Source organism: Ambystoma mexicanum, chromosome 1p (assembly GCF_040938575.1).
Source record: "Ambystoma mexicanum isolate Mex_15411 chromosome 1p, UKY_AmexF1_1, whole genome shotgun sequence".
NCBI classification, from domain to species: domain Eukaryota; kingdom Metazoa; phylum Chordata; class Amphibia; order Caudata; family Ambystomatidae; genus Ambystoma; species Ambystoma mexicanum.
The window spans coordinates 1,064,457,506-1,064,473,032 of NC_090921.1; the positions used below are offsets into that span (position 1 = coordinate 1,064,457,506).

Below are 15,527 nucleotides of genomic sequence, written 5' to 3' on the forward strand. Positions count from 1 at the left end.
ATTTCGATTCCACACTCTTTTCTTGATTCTCGCAGATGATTGGTTATCTCCTGCCCTTTCTTCCTTTTTATTCTCTTGAACATGCGACTTGTTCATGCATCTTAGTTCATTAGTCTTATCCTTGAACATTTCTCCTTTTGTCATCAATTCTCTCCTGTTCCTTTCAACTTCCTCCTCTTTAGCCAGGATAATGTCATCACACGACCACTTTTTCCCATCTTCTAAAATTACTGATTTTCCAGAACATTCCTTTATTTCTTGTGGAAAACGAAATTTTGATTCTCCCTTCATCACTCTCCTAGGTTCTCTCACTTTCACCCAATCTCCTTTCTTAAAACTGCATTCTTTGACATGTCTCTGTGTGTCATAATAGTTTTTGTATACTTCTTGTTTCCTTCTTACTCTGTTGACTATCTCTTCCAAGTTAATTTCTTTATTCCTTCTTCTTGTTATCCACGAAGGTCTAAGTCTGTTTGTGGCTATTCTCCCTCTCATCAATGTGAAAGGTTCTTCTTCTGTTACTGAATGGGTTGTAACTTTGTATGTATTTAGTGCTTCTTTCAATGTCTCTTTCCAAGGTATGCTGTTGACAATGGCTAACTGAATAATACCTTTTATAAAACGATTCATCCTTTCTACCAATCCGTTCGCCATGGGATGATATAAGGCTGTGGTGGAATGTTTGATTGCTCTTTCCTTGAAAAATTTTTGAATTTCACCTGACATGAATTGGGCACCATTGTCTGATATTATTTCTTGAGGCTCCCCTTCTCTGTTAAAGATCTCCTCTAAAAACTTCATCACCTTCATTGCTGATATGGACTCTTCTACTATGCCACACTCCACCCATTTGGACGTATAGTCAACCAACACAATTAAATAGATTTTCTGTGGCCCTAAAGTTTCATATGGTCCTGCTATATCAATGGCCAGTTTTGTCCATACAGTATTCGGGATTTCCACTGGTTGTAATGGTGTGGCGTGTGTTGTCTTGCTTTTATCGCTTACTGCACAAGCTGTGCAATCTCTGACAAGAGCTTCTAGTTCACCCCACATGTTGGGCCACCAGTAAGCTTCTCTCACCCTCCTTTTGGTTAAATTTCTTCCTACATGTCCTTCATGCGCTATTTTCATAATTCTCTCTCTCATCTTCACAGGGGGAATTATACGATCTCCTCTATATACGCATGTAGTATCGCACGTCAATTCATCTCTCATTTTTTCCCAGGATTTGATGTTTTCTTCAACAACTGTCCACCCATTTTCAATGGCTTTCCTTACTAGTTTCTGTTCAGAATCTTGTTCTCTCGCCTCAATCCATTCTTCCTTTGAAAAACTTGGATGTATATGTGCAATAATGCACTCCATGTTCTGATCGTCTGTTAGTTCGCTATTTCCTTCATCTTCCATCACATCAGAACTGCATGGCAAACGAGAAAAGCAATCTGCCACTACATTTGACTTCCCAGGGGTATATTTTATACTGACATTATATTGCATAATAATCAAGGTCCACCTTCTTATGCGCGGTGAGGTCATGTGTGGATTTTTTTAATTTAAAACATGTATTAATGGTTTATGGTCAGTTCTGACTTCAATCGGTATGCCCCACACTAGACTTTTAAAATGTTCAAGGACCTGTTTAACTCCTAAGGCCTCCTTCTCAATAGTGGAGTAATTTTTCTCAGCTCCTCTCAACGTCCTGGATGCAAAGGCAATGGGAACCACTTCACCATCTTGAACTTGCTCCAATACACCGCCCAGTCCCATGTTGCTGGCATCTACTGATATTCTGGTTTTTGCTTTTGAATCAAACATTTTAAGTGCCGGTGCCTTGTTGATCAGTGATTTTATTGTTTCAAATTCATTTTTGCATTCTTCAGACCAAACAAATCTTGTACCTTTGCACATTAGTTTTCTCATTTGTTCTGTTCTGTCAGCATAATGGTCTACAAATTTCGAATAATACTCTGTTAATCCCAAAAAACTGCGTAGTTGATCTTTGTTGAGTGGGTCTGGAATCTTAAGAATGGTGTCAACCAGCGATTCTTTGGGTTTTATACCTTCATCATTTATGCGATGACCCAAATATGTTACCTCATTCTGTTTTATCTTGCATTTATCGATTTTTAGTGTCATGCCTTTCTGCTGTATAACTTGTAATACTCCCAATAACTTAGCATCATGTTCTTCCTCGGACATTGCTGATATCAATATATCGTCCTGAAAATAATGAACTCCTTGAAGACCATTGAACAGGTGATGCATTAAACGCTGAAATACTGCAGCTGCAGAAGCTAATCCGAATGGCATTCTTTTATATCGAAATGCTCCTAGAGGGGTAATGAATGATGTCAAATGCCTGGACTCTTCATCCAACATCACTTGATGATATGCTGACGACAAATCAAGTGTTGTGAACAATTTTGCTGGTTTCATCGTGGTCAACATTTCTCCTATATTCGGTAGAGGGTGGCGGTCCACCCAAATGTTGGCATTTAGGTCTCTCAGATCGACACACATCCTAATCGATCCATTGGGTTTTTTGACAATAACGATGGGGGACAACCATTCTGAACTTTCTATTGGTTCAATGATGTCTTGTATGATCAATTTCTCCAATTCACTCTTTAATGCCTCTCTGGTGCCAATGGGTATGTTTCTAACTTTGTGCACTATAGGATTTGCTCCTCTTTTAAGTATAATCTTGTGTTTGAAACCTTTAAGGGTCCCTATGTTATCGTTAAACACTTTGGGGAAACTCTTGGCTAAACTCTCTGAAGTGCTACAGCTACTCTCAGTAATGCAAAGAATTGGTACATTCTCTCCTGGATGTATCCGAATCTTGAGTGCTGCTTGTTCCCACCATCCAACAATAGAAAATCCATCTTCAGCTACAAATAACTTACAGTACGTTTTCCTCCCTTCAAAATTCAGATGTACCCACACATAACCAATTACATTGATGGGAGACTTGCCATATCCTGTAGCCTTAATTTTTGTCGGTTGTAAATCATCCATTCTTTTTTTTAGTACATTGACGTACGTGTCTGCATCCACCATGGTATATGGTGAACCTGTGTCCACCATAACTCTTAACGTTACTCCATCCAATTCCATTGACACCCATGCTCCGGCACCACTCTCGGTAGAATTGAAAGCTAGTATCTGTACTTGTTCCTCAAATCTGTTTGATATTGCTAACAAGCTACTTGGACCGCCTATTTCTTCCAAGGCTTTTATGCTTGTCGTGGTGTTGCCTCTTCCTCTATTGTAACGACCATTATACCTTGTATGTCGGTTATTGAATCTGCCTCTACCTCTGCTATTACGACACAACTTCCCAAAATGGCCTACCATTCCACACCTGTAGCATTCAGCCGATATGGCAGGACATTCTTTTTCCCCATTGATGTGTCTCAAACGACCACATTTGAAGCAATTGTTAGGCATCCTGTATGAACCATCTCTTTCTTGTCTCTGTCCAGCATCGGCATCTGCCTTGACTATTCTTCTGACAATGGCAATCAACTCTTTTTCATTTCCATACTGTCCATCTGTGACTCCACTGACAGAGTTTATCTCAGCAGTCTCTTTTTTGCTTTGTACCTCCTTCAAGCATTTTTCACCAAGCTCAATTGACCTGGCTATTTCAATTGCCTGATCCAATGTGGGATTCTTAGCTTGCCATAGACGTTGCTGTATGCGTGTATCCGCCACATGTAATACCAGTTGGTCTCTTAAATATTCCTCTGCCACTCCTGTGAATGTGCATGTGGCCATCAAACCTCTCAACGCAGCTATGTAGGCATCTATGCTTTCACCCTTATTTTGTTTCCTCGTGAAAAATCATTATCGTTCCAACACAACATTGGTTTTGTTTCCAAAATGTTTGGTCAGTTTGGTAATTGCTACATCGTACTTTCTTGCTCCAGCTGATGATTCACCACCCACAACTACATCTGTGTGGTCCAAATCTGGTAAATTCCTGAAAATTCTGAGTGCCTCAGTACCTATACAGTTAAGCAATGTTGCTTCCTTTAAGTCATCATTAAACTTGGATCCCCCTATTGCTCTCAGGTATACCTGAAAATTGTCCTGCCACTGTTCCCATGGACACACAGGATTTCAGAAACTTCATTGGGGGAGCAATATTGTTTTGCAAGTTGGCCTAATTTTTTTTTTTCTTATATGCGACTGGGTACTACTTTTTTTTTTTTTTTATAACCAACTTTGCTTAAATAACGCTAAATTTACCGCAGCGCGCGTGCGCCATATTAGATCCAAAGCGGCTGTATAGTCTTTGACTTGTAGCGTGGTTCGTTAGGTACGTTATTTAACACGTAGCGTATTGTATTCGCTTGCACTTGTTCATGTTGTCATGCCAACCAATCTTGAAGACGTGCACGCCGGCACGTAGAGCACGCATACGGGTGCTTTTCTCTAATATTTGTTTCAGTTAGTCGCGTCTCGAGCACAGTTTAGAAGATGCATACGGTGCGTTATTTCATTCAGTTTTACTTTAAATACTTATTCACCTTGTTCTGTACCACCACACTCACATGCACTTGCCTTCTTTTTCTGGTTGTTTCATGCGCCGGCGTGCGCAGGTTCAGTCGTTAATCTCTTGTTTTGTGTGTAATGAGTCTTCTTATTCAGTCCCTTCTCGCATCTGGGGGCTCCCTCCCAGCTCCTCGTCGCCAATTGTTGTGTATAATAATTATCACAATTAAAGTGTAGTATAATATAACTACGTTAGTTTATTAGGAGGAGCCCCCTTGAAGGCCAACCATCAAACCTGGAGCATCTTCGTGTATGGCTCCAACAACATTCTAGAACCATACACGAACACGCTCCAGTGATTACAGAATGTTATAAAGACACATGCAGTATGACGTACTAGGTCATGCTGTAAACAATAGGAAAACTATCATAACACCCACTTACTACATAATTGCATTATTACAGACAAAACACAAAGAGACAACAACACATACAAATAGAGCATATACAGGGAAAGTGAAGTAAGCAAAAAAGCAGCAGTACTACCAAACAATGTTCGTAACCTAACTGATTATCCTCATGCACAGAAATGATTGCTACTTCCCCTAATTATAAGTATCACATGATGTAACTGGACCGTAAGGAAAGTAGTGTGAGTACAAAGTATATAAATATGAGCAAATACAGGGAAAGTACAGTAATAAAAAAACAGCAGAACTATAACAAAGTGTTGATAACCTTACTGATTATCTTCATGCATAGAAAGCATTGCTGTCTTTCAAGCCTATCCCTTTCCATATGTATATGTTTCATATGCTGTGAGTGGACCCTAAGAGAATTACTGTAAACACATATATGGAGAATAAGTCTACAAATATAGTACCTTTTGAATTTTTAGTTCCTTACTGTGACTGAAGAAAACCATGTGGCCTACATATGGCAGTAAAGGAAAAAGGAGGGAGCCAGACATGTGATGTCATCAGTGATGTCATCAATGGCATTTGTGATGTCATCTTTGATATCCTGGGTGTTAGTCTTAGCAGTGCAAAGTGGTGGTGCGAGTTATGATTGCGGAGTTTACCATAACTGGCTAATTTCAGGGGGTTTTCGGTTATACTTGGAACCATAACATCCCTTTAACAAAGTTTTTTCACTGAATATATATATAGATTTCAATAATGACTACATTACTTTCAATTTAAGGTTCTACACAAAATCTTACCATACTTTCATTCTAAAACACACGTTTCTTATGCTAACTGTAATAGCACAAAATGCTAATGAAGACAAAGTAATTGAGTGACGAGGCAAGATGACATGTTAAAAGTACATTAAAACAAACTACATTTCTCTTATCAATGTTATATTATTTGACATCAGATCCTGTTCCAGTCCCATTTATAAAAAATGAGTCCTTCGTAAAAACATCGGATGGATGCAACATCACACTGGCTTGTCAGATCCCCTCTGAGCAGGGTGTCAGCTTTACGTGGGCAGTGGTGATGCCAAGGACTGGTGCAAGTGAAGCAGCCGAGTATCAGCACATTGCTAATGGGACTAAGCTCCAGCTTTCGCTGAAGACTCACATATCCAGTAACTTGGACCAAGAGTACATCTGTTTTGCCCGAAATCCTGCTGACCACAAGCAGGCCTCCATTTCTCCAGTCTGTCCGACAGGTAAGTCACTGGCAATTTTCTTTTCTTTGAACAGATTAAATCTGCTTTATTGCTTGAACTTGGGAGTCTGTGTTTCCTTCTTCAAAAAATAAGTGCCATTGTATGAAGCTTGGTATCCATGACAAAGGAAGGTGTGTTTTATTGAAGCACGGACTCCTACTCTTTCATTACCTCTAAGCATGTTAGATTGCTCAGTCACTTTAAAATGAGTTTGATCACAAAAATGGCAAGAACCACATTAGGGCCAGTTTGTCTAATGTTTGACTCTTTGTTAGGTCTTCTTTTATTTCACAATGGGATGACTCCATCCCAATGCTTGGTGGCAGGGATGTTGAGTTTGGTAGTGTTGGGGTTTGAAATCTTTAGACCCACCCAGTGGTATATCAATCCTTGCGTCTGGTCCCATTGGGTGGCTTTGCTAATCCAGCCGGTCCTGCTGATGAATTTCACCCCGTCCCTAATCAGAAGGAAAAAGAGAATGCAGGAAATAGCAGACTGTAAATTAATTATTTGGTCAGATTTGGTGAAAATGTTTTAATGGGTTCCCTGTTGGCAGCAGTAGCAGACAAATAGTTTTGTGTCCTGTTGCCAGTTCCACTGCGGGAACTTCTTCACAAGGAGCCATTTTCTTATTGTTGCAAGGATTTCTTTGACGGTGCTGCAATATTTTTCGAGGCCATGTATTGAAAATGGAATAGGGTGAAGAATCAAATTGGTCCCTTGAGACCACTAGGAAACTTGCTATGTTTGTGTATTGCAATCGGATTGTCTAATCTCAGCGATTCAGCAGAGAACCACAGTAGAACAATTGAAACCAAAAATACAGTAGATGGTATTTTTGCAAATAAAGAGTTAAGATTCCAATTTCCCATACAGTCAAGAACATCTGAATGTTCATATTCCCATTGTTAACCATGGGGAGGCAGCGCAATCTAATGAAGCATTAGAACCTACACCAGAGGTCTCTATTGTGTGGTACGGGAATGCTGCCCAAGCTGGTGGTCCTGAGTCGAGGGAGAAAAAGGACAGCCTGACCGGGTGCTTCTTGTAACTCAGTTTTCCATGTGTCCCTGACCAGTGGCAAGTGTGTACACATCACAAAGGAAAACCTGGAATGCAGCATCTACAGGCAGTGGGTGCCTCCTTCCAAGCATGCTGTTTGGCTATAGCGCTGAATGCTGTAAGAAGAACCAAGGAGAAGCATCAAATACACTCTTTGACTTTGGTTAGAGCCTGGATTCCACACTTTGTGATGGTCCACAGAGAAGACAACATTCTCCAATAAAGATATAACTCTGGCATTCAGGGGTGTACAGGGCCGGTAACAGCCCACTAGCCTCAGCCTAACATTGACTCGAGCGAAGCGAGGGCCTCTGCTCGGACTCTGGCCCATTACTAGCCCTGAACGTCCCTGAACATGGGGGCTATCTGTATTTGCCCTCACCATCTCTTTGGCCACTTTCCCTCCTTGACTTATGCCTTAATATTTGGTCGGGGCTACGGTGGTTACATGATAGCAACGTCTTCCCCCTCTATGCACACTAAGCTCGTGTTGCAATCAAATTTATCAATTTGCAATCTCAATCATACACTGTGCTTAGAATGCACACCTGACATTCCATACGAAGCTGGAAACCATAGTCAGTTTAGTCCACTTTTACATTTACCAATGAGGGGATGTTCTTCAGTTATGCATTGCAGTCCTTTTCAGTGTATTAAAGGTTCATTGTGGAATTGCTAAGTGAGTTTGGTCGAGGTTCTTTATGCATGTCTCATGATAGTCCTAAGACTAAGCACATTAGCTTGAATAGGGCTGGACGGCATCTGTAAATGAGAGTTTCACTCCTGCTTGGTGCTGTCCGAGAAAACCAGCCATACGCTACAATTTAGGTGTATGGCAAACAGAAGTCTAGGAATGCAGCAACCTGCCCATAATGAAATCCATTTAACTAACCTGGCCCACCGTTTAGAGCCATTACCTTCATAGGCCTGTGGTCACCTGACCATGGGACGTCTGAAAAAACCTGCGACTAGGCCTTGCAGCATGTTTATCCCGCTACCCGCCAAACAATGGGATTATTTATGTCACGAGTCCATCTATATGTTCATGAAGGGAAGTGACATATATGGAATTACTGTTGGTGGAGCATGACCTAATGGAGGGCAGGGATCCCCTTCTGAGCTTCTGGTCTCGCCTCAGGATCTCCACCCTGTGATGATTTCAGTGTTATCGCAACAGTCCACCATTCAGTCCAGCTTGGGCTTGTTTGTTCCGCTGAGCTCAGGCCCGCGGCCATACTCCAGTAACCCTGGACGGGATGGAGCGTGCAGTCATCAGTCTCAGGGGTGGACTGGGAACCAAAAGAGGCCCTGGGAATCATTTCCAAATGGCCCCATATTACACATTTTCAGCAAGCCCAACCCTTTTCCTATGAGAAAATTTGAAAATAAAATACGTAACCACACAAAAGAGGTCCAGGGTGCAGAGACCTAGTGGGAACTCTCCAGAGTTCCCTCTAGGCCAGTCCACCCCTGATCAGTCTCTGCGCATGCGTCCTTTAATAAGCAGTTGAACAATCATTGACTTTAGCCAAACGGATAATCGAATGAAAATGTCTGCTAGAAAGAAAGGAAACTAGGGACAAGAAGCTGCATGACATCATAGGGGCGAGAATTTCATTACTGCAGTTGATTCATATGGAATGAACCCCAAACCCTTCTCCAACCTAAGGGAAAAAAAACGCTGCCTCATCATTTGCCCCATACGCCCGTTCAATCATTTATGAATGTACTAAATGAAAACCCATTCGACAGTGCTTTACTAATTCCTCAGCCTCTCCAGGGTCATGCTGCCAGGCATTGCTGGCCCACATCCTAAGAGAATGTGGGCAGTCCCTGCCATTGTCTCTTTGATTCTGCATTCATAAATGTGTTGGCGCTATATGACAATTATCCTTCCCAATCCCATACTCACCTATTCGCTTCACGTGTGCTGTCTATGTGGACAATATTCTGAATATTTTGTCTATCGTTCTAGGTGAATTGCTGAACTCTCACGTGAGTGGTTACTTCTTCAAAGCTGCAGCCACAATCCTTTTGGCAATCATTGGCCTGTGCATTTACTTAAAGATGAGGAAGAAGACAAAAAGAAAAGATGAAGGCAGGTAACGCCACTTCACCGCACACTACAGCGTCTCACATCTTAGAATTCACCCCATTCCCGGTTCTCCTCTTGTATGCAGGGTCAATGTCAGACCATTCCTTATGTATCCTTTTTAAAAATGATGGTATACCTTTACAACCCTTATAATGTGCTTTGCCTAGAAAATGATAGCACACTGGTTATGTTGTGCAAATGTCAGTTACATACAAACATATAGTATTAGAGCTTATCAGGCAGCCGTTGCTCAAAGAGAAGTCCGTGCTGCACCTTTTTCGTTTTACTTTCATTATTACCCAAGGTATTAAACTATTCAGAATGAAAATATGCATAGAAAAGGAGGAGACACAAGAATATTCTGATGTTATGATTGCATAGGACCTGGATGAAGGATTGAGATGACTTTTACAAAAACTGTGCACCAGTGTTGCCAACATTTTGCACGGTAAAAGCACCAGAGCAGACATTGCCCTAGGCCCCCACCACCCAGAGCACAAGCCCCATACCTGCCATCCTACCCCCACCACCCAAAGCACAAGGTCAATACTTGATATTCTGTCCCCCACTTCCTAGAGCACACGCCACATACTTTGCATTCTCCCCCCAATACTCAAAGCACAAGCTTATTTGACCGAGGTGGAAATGTTCGAAGGAGAAACGACCGAATATTATTTGTTCGAAATAATCTTTGGTCTTTTCTCCCCTGAACATTCCCCCTTTTTTTTCTTTTCTTTTTTGTCTTCGTTCAGCTGCAGAGGTGTCCCACGCAAACCCCTGCTCACTATACTATACAGTATAGTGAGCGGTGAGTGAGCGGAATGTTGCAGGGGACACCCCACAGCCCCCGCCCCACAACCTCTTCTCGCCCTAAACTGAATCCAGATGACCTACCCAACCAAAAGTCCGAAAGAAGGTCGAACATTTGGTGGTACCTTCTTTCAGACTTTTGGTTGGGTAGGTCATCTGGATTCGGTCGTTTTGGCCAATACCCAAGTCCCATATCTGGCATCCTGCCCCCCCCCCCACCACCAATGGGAACACAAACGCCATACCTGGCATCCAGCCCCCCACCACCCAAATCACAAACTCTATACTTGGCATCCTGCCCCACTACCAAGAGCACAAACCCCATACCTGGCACCATGCCCCGACCACCAGGAGAGCAAACACCATACCTGGCATCCTACCACCCCCCTCCACTATCCAGCACACAAGCCCCATACCTGGCATCCTGCCCCCCACCATCCATAACACAAACCCCATATCTGGAATCCTGCCCCCACCACCAAGATTGCAAGACCCATACCTGGCACCCTGTCCCCCCAACAGCCAGAGCAGAAGCCCCATACCTGGCTCCTGCCTCCCACTCCCCACAACAGAAGCCCCACACCATCCAGGCCATGGCAGTCCCACTCCCGAACAAGCCACTACTCATGATGTTGGTCCTTTGGCATCAGCCCAGAGGGGCATTCCCCTTCTAGTCTGTGCTGGCTTTATCCATAGTGTGGCAGCCAGCACAGCAACCCAGGCCCACACCTGCCACCTTGGGGGTCAGCCGCACAACATTTTGTATGGGGGTAGTGGCATTTCTAGTGTAGGGTAGGTCAATAAACACACAACACGGAAATGTATTGATAGTTTCATTAACCCATCCACTAAAACTAAACCATAAGAGACTTAAGGTGAATGTGTGGCACAATTCAAATAAAAGGTCAAGTCACCTAAACTAATCGGCTTCTGTCACTGAAAGAAGGACTGAGTTGTCCCTTGGGAAACTTATGTCTGGGGCTGTGCTGCTTATCTAAAAGGGATAGTCAAAAGAATGATCCTGTTACTAAAGTCAACCACTGATAATGTTGGCTAGTGACTAAAAATAGGATTACAAAATCAGATGGATCCAGCTAGATCAGTCTCGACTAGATGTGACAGAAAGCAGAGTGACCTAACAGTTGTGTACTGAAAAAGTTGAAGCATTTAGACTACAACAATTAAAGCAACATTGAAAAGATCATCCTGCCAGTAAAGGCAGCCACAACGCATTGTAGGTCCCTGGATTCTGCCTTTGTGGCTCTAATCACTTACATTGAAAGATTCAAACCAACAATACCACTGTCCCCCTGTTGGACAACATGACATGCTTTGAAAGAAGAACCACAGGCACATATGAAGGCCTTATGTGCCAAATTTGTTTGCATAAGAAATGCCATGTAAATCCTGTCATGGGTTTTCTTGTTGTACGTTGTTGTGTTCCTGTTCCGCACTTAGTATAACTTATACATAACATTTGGTACTCATTTGCAGGGATGTGACACATTTTGTACCTATCATACAGTACTTCCTGTACCCTGTAACAAGAGCTTCAGTCATTTAGTCCAAATATGAAGCAGCTCTTATTAGAAAATGCATTATGTGGTATTAATGTATCTGCTGCAATTGCAATTCCGCCCTAAGCCCTCCTGTTTTTTCAGCACAGGCTTGGTGTCAGTCCCCATGTGTTGCACGTACCTGGCTAATTACCCCAAACACCACTATTCTTGCGTGGGTGTATCTCATACTTGTAATTTAAAGTGCACCATTCTTATTGGTGCAATACATTCGAATTATTTCTAATGCCAACATGTGTAAGGATTTATTTAAAAATGTAATCATTTGGCACAAAGAAGACAAACTTACAAGTAGAAGACAAACTTTAATGGCAATAGCATGTGCCTTTCTTACAAGCCCCACCTGACATGCGCTCCTTGTTTTCTTAAAAAGCTTTACCAAAGATTGAGCCGTTGGAAAGCAGCCACCCAGACATCCAGCACACTGAGGTCATGTTGTGTGCTCCGGAAGAAAATGAGCAGGTGAGCCTATGGGGATCTGCCCACTTTCCATGTATTGCCTTCAATGTGTCCATTAACAAAGTTATGAAATGCACGCTTCTTAAACAGATTCATGTGGGCAATACTGCTGTCACGAGGAGCCTTGGTTTAGTCCTTGCTAAACAGGTGGGTCTTAAAAGTGATTTAACCAAATGTGATGTCAGTGAAGAGATTCTAGCTTATAGTGCTAACCTAAATCCTACAGAAGAAAGGAGAAGACGCTATGCTTTTCTTTATTTCGAGATTAGGTACTTTCCCTGGAAAAAATAAATGCGCTGCCTATCTAGAATGTAGGAAAAACGATAGAAAAAAAAATGAAACTTCACTTTCCTATCGCTACCAGCTTTATTTCTACCCTGACCTAGCAGTCAAAACTAAAACCGTCAGTTTTAAAAACATTTATGCTTCAGGCATAGTGTTATAAACAAGTAATAGACATTACGGCCACATCTTTGTTGAAAGGTTTCTGGGATTATTTTCTCTCTTCGCACTCATCAGGGAACCTGCTTTTCGCTTGAATTCCATTAGGTGCCAAGTGTGGTGAAGTGCCCACGTTATGGACGCAACAAAGTGATGTAACTCCGCCAAGTGTATAAAAGGTGCATCGTCGCGCATGCGCAAAAAAGCACAGAAGGAGCCCAGACGGAATACCCATGTCAGTGTCGGTCTGCGGGGTTCGGGAGCTACCTATGCGATGAGGGGGTCGCTCATTCATACCCTCTGGGCCAATTTTTGGAGCATTTGATAGTGCGCTGATTAAAAAAAAAAAAAAGAGATCATTTTGTTTTCTTTTCTTTTCTCTCTCCTTCTGATATGGAGTGGGAGTTTTTGAAAGTTTTTCTTTTTCTCCTACCCTCTGCATGTCTGGACCTGTGACAGTGTTGGTGGAGGTCTTGTGCTGCCTGTGGAGGAACTGCGTGAGGGATATACAGCGGCTTCACTGAGTTGTGGCCCTCTATCCACTGGGGGTGCTGCATGCTCAGTGCTGCGTGCTCAGTGTGGCCTTGCTAAGTGAAGTGCTGTGCCAAATTTGCTGTGCCAAATTTGACGTATCTGGGGCGCCGGCCACTCTGAGCCCCAGGTGGAATTTATGGTTGAAGCGCCTGAAAAAGTACTTTAAACCGGTAGGGGAGGTGAATGATCAGGTGATGAAGTCGACACTATTGTACGCTGCAGGACCAGCAGTGATGAACATTTTTGAGACGTTGCATCTCGTGGATTGTCTAAAAGCCCATTTCATTCCACTACTGAACGTGGATTATGAGAAATGTGTAATGTGTGTGGCTAAGCAGAGGGATGACGAGTCGCTGGACTCTTTTCATGGCAGGCTGAGGCAACTGGCGGCCACATGTGCTTGGAACAATGAGGAGGAGATGGTGCGCAACCAGCTAATTCAAGGGTGTACCTCCGGAAAGATGCAGTGACAGGTCCTGCGAGAACCAGGGCTCACTCTGGTGCTTATTCTAGAACTGGGGCGCTCCTATGGGCTTGCAGACATGAGGGCTTCCAAGACGGATGAAGCAATGAGGATGGTGAAGTTGGAGGATGTCTGCGCAATAGGGCGCCAACAAGGCATAAGGGAAGCATGACGTGGAATGGGTCCTCGAAGAGACAAGGGACCTGAGATGCCAATGCATTTCACTCTGTGAGGATATGACCTTCGCACTCAATCAAATGTCCTGCAAAAGGGCGAGTGTGTGGGAGATGTGGGGCAGTTGATAATTTTGCGCGCATGTGCAAAGCGCCAGGGCCAGTAGTTACACCAAGAGGCCCTGCCAAGGCTGGCAAGTCTGCCCAAAGATGTTTCCCGAGGCTGGTCCAGGTAGATCAGAATGAGGATCAGCCGGACCAAGTACCCGAACCAGAAGATGATGAGGAGGACGTGTTCTTCATCTCCAGTCGCAGTGACCTAAAAGACAAGAAAAAGAGGCAGCCGAGATGTGCGGTGTCTGTTGATGGATGTGAAATTCCGGTACTGATTGATATGGGGCATCGGTGAGTGTGATGGCCCTGGAACACTATGGGTCGTTACCCGGCCTGCCATTCTCGGCCCTGGTGAAAGTAAGAATTTTCACCGTCGGAGGTACGCAACCATTGCCGCTCAAAGGGGCATTGCTCTCGAAAGTGGGTCATGGGCCAAACACCATCAAGGTGAGATTCTTCATCACTGATGTCACCAAGGACACTCTACTGAGTTGTGCCGTGGGAGAGGCCCTCAACATTGTCAGTTTTGCATATGGGGTCTACGTAGAGGACATTCACAAAAAGCTGTGGAAATTTAAAAGTGTGTTTGTGGGTGTAGGAAAACTGGTGGGTGGGCCGGTGAAACTGTATATCGATGAATCCATCCACCTAGTGGCCCTTAAGCACAGGAGGGTACTTTTTCACCTTAGGGATCAAGGGGACAAGGAGATAGAACGTCTTGTGGAGATGGACATCATTGAGACAATAGAGGGGCTGTCGCCGTGGGTATCCCTGATTGTGGTGGCACGGAAACCGAAACAACCAGAGTTGTTCGGATGTGTGGGGACATGTGCCTGCCGAACAAGGCCATCATGACGGAAGGCACATCACGCCCACCCTAGATGACAAAGGGGGTCATTACGACCCTGGTGTTAAGGGTTTAATGGTGCCTTAAAAGGTGTCGGCGCAGTTAAACCCTTAACGCCTGATTACGATGTCCCTTTGCGGGACCCGACCTTAACGGCTGGTTTAACCAGCCGTTAAAGTAGGGTGCCGCAAAGGGACCTCGGTGCTAATTACGGTACCGCAATTTGCGGTACCGTACTTAGCGCCTTTCTCAGTCCCATTGAGCCCTATGGGACGAAAATGGGAATGGGGAAGGGCCATGGTGAAATGGGGAAATACCGCCCCGCCAAACTTGGAATGGGGCGGTATTTCCCCATTTCACCATGGCGGACTCGTTACAACACCGGCACCAACCATGGTGCTAATAGCGCCATGGTTATACGCCGGGGTTGTAATGAGGGCCATAATTGCAGAACTACAAGGAGCATGGTCTTTTTTAAAACTGGACCTGAGGGCAGGCTATGATCAGGTGGTCTTGCCCCCCGAGTCCTGGTACATTACAACTTTTAAAACTCACAAGGGTTTTCTACAGGTATAAGCGACTCAGCTTTGGCATATCATCGGCTGCTGAGGTTTTTCAGAACATTATACGTGGAGTGCTGGCTGACCTGGAAGGGGTCAAAAATATCAGTGATGACATTTTGGTTTTTGCTGTGTCGGAGACTGAACATATGGAGAGGCTGGAAAACACACGTGAGAGGATTAGGTTGCTGGGACTCACCCACTACAAGGAA

At 43.7% G+C, this 15,527-nt stretch overlaps 1 protein-coding gene and 1 long non-coding RNA gene across 2 annotated transcripts in view; both read left to right on the forward strand.

Annotated features, from left to right (window-relative positions):
• LOC138523425 (T-lymphocyte surface antigen Ly-9-like) overlaps positions 1-9,348 on the forward strand; it is a 240,996-nt gene extending 231,648 nt beyond the window's left edge. The window contains exons 3-4 of the mRNA XM_069635439.1: positions 5,884-6,180; positions 9,218-9,348. Of these exons, the coding sequence (XP_069491540.1) occupies positions 5,884-6,180; positions 9,218-9,348 (428 nt within the window). The remainder of the gene's footprint in view (positions 1-5,883; positions 6,181-9,217) is intronic.
• Positions 9,349-12,097: 2,749 nt separating this feature from the next.
• LOC138567874 (uncharacterized) overlaps positions 12,098-15,527 on the forward strand; it is a 47,261-nt gene continuing 43,831 nt past the window's right edge. Inside the window, exon 1 of the long non-coding RNA XR_011302285.1 lies at positions 12,098-12,186. This is a non-coding gene — a long non-coding RNA (uncharacterized lncRNA). The remainder of the gene's footprint in view (positions 12,187-15,527) is intronic.